The 9,142-nt window shown below is 46.8% G+C and overlaps 1 protein-coding gene across 10 annotated transcripts in view; it reads left to right on the top strand.

The window, feature by feature from the left end:
* The first annotated feature begins 4,339 nt into the window (after positions 1-4,339).
* ATP11A (ATPase phospholipid transporting 11A) overlaps positions 4,340-9,142 on the top strand; it is a 61,532-nt gene continuing 56,729 nt past the window's right edge. For all 10 annotated transcript variants that reach the window (XM_017861803.1, XM_017861804.1, XM_017861802.1 and 7 more), the window contains exons 1-3: positions 4,340-4,488; positions 7,368-7,471; positions 7,976-8,026. In XM_017861803.1, coding sequence (XP_017717292.1) covers positions 4,375-4,488; positions 7,368-7,471; positions 7,976-8,026 — 269 coding nt within the window. In that variant the 5' untranslated portion in view covers positions 4,340-4,374. The remainder of the gene's footprint in view (positions 4,489-7,367; positions 7,472-7,975; positions 8,027-9,142) is intronic.

Below are 9,142 nucleotides of genomic sequence, written 5' to 3'. Positions count from 1 at the left end.
GTGCAGGTTTTCTTGTGAATTCAGTTTTCATTTCTTTGACATAAAAGCTCAAGAGTTCAGTTGCTGGGTCATCTAACATATTCACGTTTGGTTTTGAAAGGAACTGCCAAACTGTTTTCCAGCATGGCTGTCCCATTTCATTCCCACCCACAACATTGCCAGCATCTTCACCAGCCCTGGGTGTTACTGCTGTTCCTGATGTCTCAGTGCAGCTTGAGTGTGTCCCCGATGGCTCTGTGGGACATCTTTTCACAATTGTTTGACATCTGTGTATCCTCGTCAGTAAAAACAACCCTTCATTGTCCTGGCTGGGCGCGGTGGCTCACGCCTGTAATCCCAGCACTTTGGGAGGCTGAGGCAGGCGGATCACAAGATCAGGAGAGCGAGAACATCCTGGCTAACATGGTGAAACCCCGTCTCTACTAAAAATACAAAAAATTAGCCGGGTGTGGTGGTGGGCACCTGTAGTTCCAGCTACTCAGGAGGCTGAGGCAGGAGAATGGCGTGAACCCAGGAGGCGGAGCTTGCAGTGAGCCGAGATCAAGCCACTGCACTCCAGCCTGGGTGACAGAGCGAGACTCCGTCTCAAAAAAATAAAATAAAATAAAACAAAAATAAGTAACTCTTCATGTCTTTTATCCATTTTTCTAGCTGGATTCTTTGAGCTTTTTACTGTTAAATGTTGAGAGGTCATATAGTCTAGATAGTAGTACTTTGTCAAGTATATGATTTTGAATACTCAGCAGGATATTTCACAAAGCCAACGTTTTTAATTTTGTTCAAGTCCAATTTCTTGATTTTTTTTCTTTTTCTAAAATTATTATTTCTTTTGAGACAGAGTCTTGCTCTTGTTGCCCAGGCTGGAGTGCAATGGCGTAATCTCAGCCCACTGCCACTTCCACCTCCCAGGTTCAAGCTATTCTCCTGCCTCAGCCTCCCAAGTAACTAGGATTACAGGTGTATACCACCATGCTTGTCTAATTTTTTAGTGTTAGTAGAGATGGCGTTTCATCATTTTGCCCAGGCTGGACTCGAACTCCTGGCCTCAAGTGATCTGCCTGCCTCGGCCTCCCAAAGTGCTGGGATTACAGGAGTGAGCCACTGCACCCAGCCGAGTTTTTTTTTTTTTTTTTTTTCTGTTGCAGACTTTACGTTCAGTGTCCTGAATGAAGCATTCTTTGCCTGGTCCTGAGACCCAAAGACTTTCTCCCATCTTTCTTTCTAAGTGTTACAGTTTCATGTTTTACATTTTAGTTCATGATCCATTTTGAGATGATTTTGTATAAGGTGTGAGGTTTCAGTCAGGTTTGTTTCTGTCCTTATTTAGCCTGTGGCTGTCCGATCACCCCTACACCAGGGGTTGGCCAGTTGTCCCTCCGTGGTCCTCCACGGAGTGGCCCTTGCCTTCTGTCATGATCAGTTAAACACATTTGCGTGGGTCTGTTTCTGGTTCCCTGGTCTGTCCCATTGGTCTCCGTCCCCATGCCCCACCAATCCCACACCGTTGGTCACTGTAGCTATCTCAGAAGCCCCGTATCAGGGATACATATTCATTCCTCCTCAGTCTTCTTTTCAAGGTTGTTTTAGCTAATCTAGAGCCTGTGCCTTCCCATGTAAATTTTATAATTAGTTCATTTATGCCTATAAACATCCTTGCTGGGATTTCCATAGGGATTTTACTAAACCCATAGGTCCATTTGGGAAGAGTAACCTCTGCTTTTAAAGTCTCACAAATTCGCAGTGTGCTGTGACCATCACGCAGTGGTACAGAGAACTCTGTTTGCAGTGTAGACAGAAGCATGGTGATGCCTCGATCCTGGCATGCCTCCCGAGTGGCAGCGAGACTGGCTGGAGCCCTGCCGCCACTCACTCGAGGGTTCTGATGATCGTTCACCCTTCAGACACACAGCCGAGATCTGCGATGCCTTCCTCACCCTCCAGACACAGCCCAGGCCACTGTGATGCCTTCCAGACCCTTTAAACACACAGCCCAGGCCACTGTGATGCCTTCCAGACCCTCCAGACACACAGCCCAGGCCACTGTGATGCCTTCCAGACCCTCCAGACACACAGCCCAAACCACTGAGATGCCTTCCTCCCTGATGAAGTAAAATGGATACAGATACAAACTAGACCATCACCTTTCATTAAAAACCCACATGATGAACTTTCTGTAATTGATTTTTTACTTTAGTTTTTGAAACGTTGTTGCCACTTTTGCTTTATTTGTCCTCATGCTTTGATGATCTGGGCAGCGCCTTGGTTCTGTTGATCGGGAAACTCTCAGAACTCGAGTACCTGGTTCATAAAACGCCTAGATTTAGATCAAAGCTTCTCACAGGAGTACTTCCCACTTGGCCACGCTCATAGAACACTCCAACTCGTCTTCGTTGGTCTGAATCAAAGATAACCTTGTTACAGGTGTTTGTCTGTGTTTTTGCTGCGGAATATTTGATCGTGCTGTACTTTGCCACTACTTTGATCTGCAGTTAGAACATTGAAACCTGACCTGGTCTTTCCTTGGTCCCAGCAGAATGTCTGGCAAGAGTCTTTTCCTGGAACCACATCCACATCCCCGTATCTACCTGTGACTAGATGAGCAGCTTGAGGGAAGCAGGCCCACACGATGGGCGAGCTTTCACGGAGGGGCTTTCCATTGACCGTCCTTTCTGCTTTGTCCTGTAGGTTGGGGACATTGTCATGGTCAAGGAGGATGAGACCTTTCCCTGTGACTTGATCTTCCTTTCCAGCAACCGGGGAGATGGGACGTGCCACGTCACCACCGCCAGCNTTTTTTTTTTTTTTTTTTTTCTGTTGCAGACTTTACGTTCAGTGTCCTGAATGAAGCATTCTTTGCCTGGTCCTGAGACCCAAAGACTTTCTCCCATCTTTCTTTCTAAGTGTTACAGTTTCATGTTTTACATTTTAGTTCATGATCCATTTTGAGATGATTTTTGTATAAGGTGTGAGGTTTCAGTCAGGTTTGTTTCTGTCCTTATTTAGCCTGTGGCTGTCCGATCACCCCTACACCAGGGGTTGGCCAGTTGTCCCTCCGTGGTCCTCCACGGAGTGGCCCTTGCCTTCTGTCATGATCAGTTAAACACATTTGCGTGGGTCTGTTTCTGGTTCCCTGGTCTGTCCCATTGGTCTCCGTCCCCATGCCCCACCAATCCCATACCGTTGGTCACTGTAGCTATCTCAGAAGCCCCGTATCAGGGATACATATTCATTCCTCCTCAGTCTTCTTTTTCAAGGTTGTTTTAGCTAATCTAGAGCCTGTGCCTTCCCATGTAAATTTTATAATTAGTTCATTTATGCCTATAAACATCCTTGCTGGGATTTCCATAGGGATTTTACTAAACCCATAGGTCCATTTGGGAAGAGTAACCTCTGCTTTTAAAGTCTCACAAATTCGCAGTGTGCTGTGACCATCACGCAGTGGTACAGAGAACTCTGTTTGCAGTGTAGACAGAAGCATGGTGATGCCTCGATCCTGGCATGCCTCCCGAGTGGCAGCGAGACTGGCTGGAGCCCTGCCGCCACTCACTCGAGGGTTCTGATGATCGTTCACCCTTCAGACACACAGCCGAGATCTGCGATGCCTTCCTCACCCTCCAGACACAGCCCAGGCCACTGTGATGCCTTCCAGACCCTTTAAACACACAGCCCAGGCCACTGTGATGCCTTCCAGACCCTCCAGACACACAGCCCAGGCCACTGTGATGCCTTCCAGACCCTCCAGACACACAGCCCAAACCACTGAGATGCCTTCCTCCCTGATGAAGTAAAATGGATACAGATACAAACTAGACCATCACCTTTCATTAAAACCCACATGATGAACTTTCTGTAATTGATTTTTTACTTTAGTTTTGAAACGTTGTTGCCACTTTTGCTTTATTTGTCCTCATGCTTTGATGATCTGGGCAGCGCCTTGGTTCTGTTGATCGGGAAACTCTCAGAACTCGAGTACCTGGTTCATAAAACGCCTAGATTTAGATCAAAGCTTCTCACAGGAGTACTTCCCACTTGGCCACGCTCATAGAACACTCCAACTCGTCTTCGTTGGTCTGAATCAAAGATAACCTTGTTACAGGTGTTTGTCTGTGTTTTGCTGCGGAATATTTGATCGTGCTGTACTTTGCCACTACTTTGATCTGCAGTTAGAACATTGAAACCTGACCTGGTCTTTCCTTGGTCCCAGCAGAATGTCTGGCAAGAGTCTTTTCCTGGAACCACATCCACATCCCCGTATCTACCTGTGACTAGATGAGCAGCTTGAGGGAAGCAGGCCCACACGATGGGCGAGCTTTCACGGAGGGGCTTTCCATTGACCGTCCTTTCTGCTTTGTCCTGTAGGTTGGGGACATTGTCATGGTCAAGGAGGATGAGACCTTTCCCTGTGACTTGATCTTCCTTTCCAGCAACCGGGGAGATGGGACGTGCCACGTCACCACCGCCAGCTTGGACGGAGAATCCAGCCATAAAGTAAGGGGCCTTTCCGTTAGACTACAGGGCAGGGTCTTCCTGTCGTGCTTCCGAATATGCCTGTGTGGCCACAGAAACTAACATCCTGTTTGAAAAGTCCGTGTTTTCAGTGTATACAATGAAAACCTAGGGAGTTACGCCAGCCAAGTTTTTCCTCACTTTTCCTTCCTCCTATTTTCCACTTTTTTCTTTTTCCTTTTTAAAAATATATTGTGTATATTTGAGGTGTATATTATGATGTTATAAGGTACATATTTTTATAGAGAAATTGTTATTCGAGTTCAACACATTAACACATCCACATCTCACATGATTTCCCATTCTCTTCCCTGGCATCTGTGCAGGAGCAGCCATAACCTACTCGATGCGGCAAAACTCTAGGCCCAACATGCTCTTTCCCACTCAGTGCAGCAAAAACCCAGAGCCCAACACACTGGTCAGCTCTAGTCCTCATGTTGTACGTTGGGTCTTTGGACAGTTCATCCTAAATATTGCTACCTTGTGTTCTTTGACTTACACCTCCCCATTTCTTTCCCACTTTTTCTTTCCACTCTCAGTGTCTGTAACAACCAGTCACCTCAGGTTAACAGAAATAACTTCAGTATTAGCCTGTGTCAATTAGCTAATGTGTCAAATTCAGGATTTAATGAATAGATTGTTGGAATTTTAAGAATTTTCTTTCTACTAGTTAAAATTAATGTGAAAACTGGCCTAGAATTATGTGAAAAGTCACACACAGTTCTAGATTTTGCCTGTTACTTCATTGAGTGTCATTTTTGTGAATGTAATCAGGATTTTAATCAGGATTTTCTGAAATTACTACATAAGTAATTTCTGCACTCAGTATAAAATTCTGCACAGACAGTTGATGCTGCAAGAATTTTAATTGTCAATCAGAAAAGATACAGCACCATTAATTTTAAGATTCTTATTATTTAAAAAATCTGGAAGTTTCTAAGGAGTTTATGAAAGTGAGCATAGCTCAGTGGATTCAGCTAAGTCATGACCTCACAAAAGTGCAACTCTGAAATGGTACTTAGGTAATACCTGCGGGTATAAGCCATTTCTCCTATGAGATAGAGGCATTTTCTTTACAAAATCACTGAAGGATATGCTAGTCTTTCATAGATAATTCATGATATGTATCAGGAATTGAAAAACCTGTGGATTTTTTTCAGTTAAATTTGCTTTCACATTTTCTGTGTAGCATATCCCAGAGGATGAACACACTAACAATAGATTGTCCGCAGCTTCGGGGGGTTGGAATCCCTGGATGATTCAGGTATTCATTGTAAGCGGCCACTGGTCCCTCTGGAACCTGGGAGGAGGTTAAGGTTCTGTCCACCCAGAGACCATGTGAGCCCTTCACACTCTGCAGCCAGTGGCTGTCTTTGCACCCCTTCCCTGCAGACTGTGGCTGGTCAGGCTCAGACGAGTCTCAGCCATGCTAGGGAACAAATGCTGTGGGCCTCCAGATGTACCTTGTTTGTCCAGATGAAATGTTGTAGCAGTTGTGGAAGATGGTAAAATAGCTAGTGCACTTTGACCTTTTGTGGCTTTGCAGTTTGCATGATAGTTTTGTGTTCTCTAATGTCATTTTTGTGCATTTTGTTTAGCTTGAGGGACTGGAATTATTTGAGCCCTTTCCTTAAAAGCAGAGTAGGGGCATGGGAAGGGTACAGCCGACTTCTGCTGGGATCCCGTGGGGCTCACATGACTGCACAGGCTTGTTCACTTATCTGGATTCTTCGCATCTGTGAAATGGGGACAACCCTGTCTCTCAGGGACTCTTGTGAGGATATAGTTAGAGAATTCCCACTGAATTTAGAAAACAGGCGCCCCCTGATATGTGCCCTTGGTGATGGAGCGGCCATCATTTACCCCCGACCCCAATTTGTGTGCTTGGTGTCGCAGCGGTGACCATCTGTGCGCTTGGTGACGCAGCGATGACTGTGTCCCCCTGATTTGTGCATTTGGTGATGGTGCAGTGATTGTTTCTCTCGTTTGTTCTGACTCCTTCTGTGTTTTATTTGTCCAATATTCTTCCACTAGAAAGAAACATAGGAAGGGATTCAGAGATGCTGTTGCCTCCTCCCAGATCCCTGGGCACAAGTTTCTCCTTTCTCCTCCCAAGGCAGGGCCAGTGCAGCCCTCATGCCCACCTCAGGTCCGCCCTCAGCCCCCTGCTCATGCTCACAGATGCTACTGAGGTCACCAGGCCTCAAAATGTGCTCTGAGAGCAGCAGCATCAGCATCACTGGGCACCATCTTAGAAGTGCAGTTCTCAGGCCCTCCCTAGCCCCGCTGCGTCAGAAACTCTGGGGCTGAACCCAGGAATCAGGGGCTTCAGAAGCTCTGGGTAAAACTGACACACACTCAGGCTTGAGGAGTCTCCTGGCCCAGGCCACGCAAACAGTTAAGTAGAAGGCGTTTGCCACCCAACAGCGATGGCCACAGGCAGGTTGTTGCTGGGTAGTGAAAATGAAGTGAAGTGAAGTGATCCTGTGACCACTCCCTGTAAACAACAGGGCATTCTGTAAAAGCAAAGGGATATTTCAGGTCCTGGATTTGTTTCCTAATTAATAGCTACTGGCTACTGCTTTGACAGATAAATCAGTGTCCACACTTGAAGAACTCGAGCATTGCTCTCTGTCCTGTTAGTTTTAAGTTGAGGACACTGGGTAAGAATGGAAGGATTAGAATTTTCTGGCACCTAAGAAATGCAGGAATAACAGTAGTACCTTATCTTCTTATAACTATTGAGTGTGTACAAACTCATAGGGCCAGCCAGGCTTTGTAATCACTTGGTTGGAGGCACCAGCATCTGGGTTTGTGTTGACCATTTTGGCGGTGAGCTCACACGTCTTGCACATTTGCAGACGCATTACGCGGTCCAGGACACCAAGGGCTTCCACACGGAGGAGGATATCGGCGGACTTCACGCCACCATCGAGTGTGAGCAGCCCCAGCCCGACCTCTACAAGTAAGCAGGGGCTTCGGGTTCTTTAGAAACAGATTTTATGCTCTCAGCGTTGCTCTTGCTTTTCACCCCAGGTAGTCCAGCCATCTGTTGGTTTGGAGAGAATGTAAATCACTGCTTAAAGATTAAGACTGAGTCAAAAATACATCGCTTATTTATTCTCATAGACTTGTACCACTCAGATTTGTAGCTTTTTAGACAAATATTTGAAGTGATTTAATGGAACTATATTTGTGGGGAAAAAAAGAATAAGTTTTCTTTATTTTGTGAAAGACGTTTGTCAACTGTGGCTTAAGGGAAATCACTGAAGCCGTGGGCTGATCCAAACAGAAAGGACGACAAGGGAAGGGGCTGGAGCGGAGCTGGTTTAGCTGCACATGGAGCAGGCCGGGTGAAGACGCGCCGCTCACAGTGGCCTCTAGAGACAGGAAGGCAGGCAGGCCAGGCGCGTACTTCCGGGGGGCTGCTGGGCGCATCCAGTCAGTAACGTGGCTTTTCTGTCACCAGGTTTGTGGGCCGCATCAACGTTTACAGTGACCTGAACGACCCCGTGGTGAGGTGAGTGCCTCTGCAGACGCCTTGGCCATGGTCATCTCCCTTGTTGCATTAGAAATGCATTGTTTCACAGACGAGGGTTTCTACGGCAGCTCCTCGAGTGGATTTGGAAGGTGGAGTTCCACTTTCCCACAGGGTCAGGCGCACTCTTGTCTCTGGTTTGTCTCAGGCACACATCTGTGAATGTTGACATGTTGGTGATGCTCATGAAACAAGTGTTCACCCAAGACTTTGCCCAGAGGGTCGTCTCACAGGCCGGGAGGCGCCAGGGTCCCATAGAGCAGTTTCATAGTGAAAGGCAGAGTACAGCTTCCCTGTGAGAAATGCCCTCTCATGATTCGGGTACTGATTTGTCTTCAGATGTGAAGTTGAAATACTTCTAATTTGGAGGCCATTTTTGGGAGTCTATTCATCCACTTGCCATCATTACTGGGGTGCATTACTGGCTCAAGGCCTATCTGAGGCTCACATCTACCTGAGAAGGTGGAATTGGTAACTGGGACAAGGCGGGGGGGGGCTCACAGTCGGCTACTCTGCCTTCCTGTTCACCAGCATGGACTCGGGGGCAGTCACACCGCATACCCACAAGGAAACAGCGACCCTCAGACACCTCATCTGTGGCCCCGAGGCAGCCTCAGCTGATAGCCAGCCTGTGCTGAGCCCAGCTCCGGGCAGCGCCCAGCTCCCAGGCCTGGGGATATTTTCTCTGACATTATTTCAAGATCTAGCATTTGTTGCTGATGAGATATTTGAATGTCATAGTTGAGGGAATTGGCTTTCACTAGGTTTTAAAGTTGCATCTTCTTCATAAACTCTACTTGTTAGGGAAATGATTTTTCTTCCATTGTAAGCACTCTCCAAGTTGTTGATGTCTCCATAGGTACAGCGTTGAGTGTTAAACAACACATCTCCCAAACACAGAAACACACTCACTGGGAAACTATTACAAAGTGAATAGTTCCTGAAATGCACGTCCCTGGGACTTAGCTCCTTGTAAGTCTCCTGGAGTTACTGTTTTAAGAAAACCAGGCCGGGCGCGGTGGCTCAAGCCTGTAATCCCAGCACTTTGGGAGGCCGAGACGGGCGGATCACGAGGTCAGGAGATCGAGACCATCCTGG

The sequence above is a fragment of the Rhinopithecus bieti genome, unplaced genomic scaffold (genome assembly GCF_001698545.2).
Source record: "Rhinopithecus bieti isolate Rb0 unplaced genomic scaffold, ASM169854v2 scaffold_62034, whole genome shotgun sequence".
Classification (NCBI taxonomy): Eukaryota; Metazoa; Chordata; class Mammalia; order Primates; family Cercopithecidae; genus Rhinopithecus; species Rhinopithecus bieti.
This window is presented reverse-complemented; position numbering and strand designations above follow the sequence as displayed.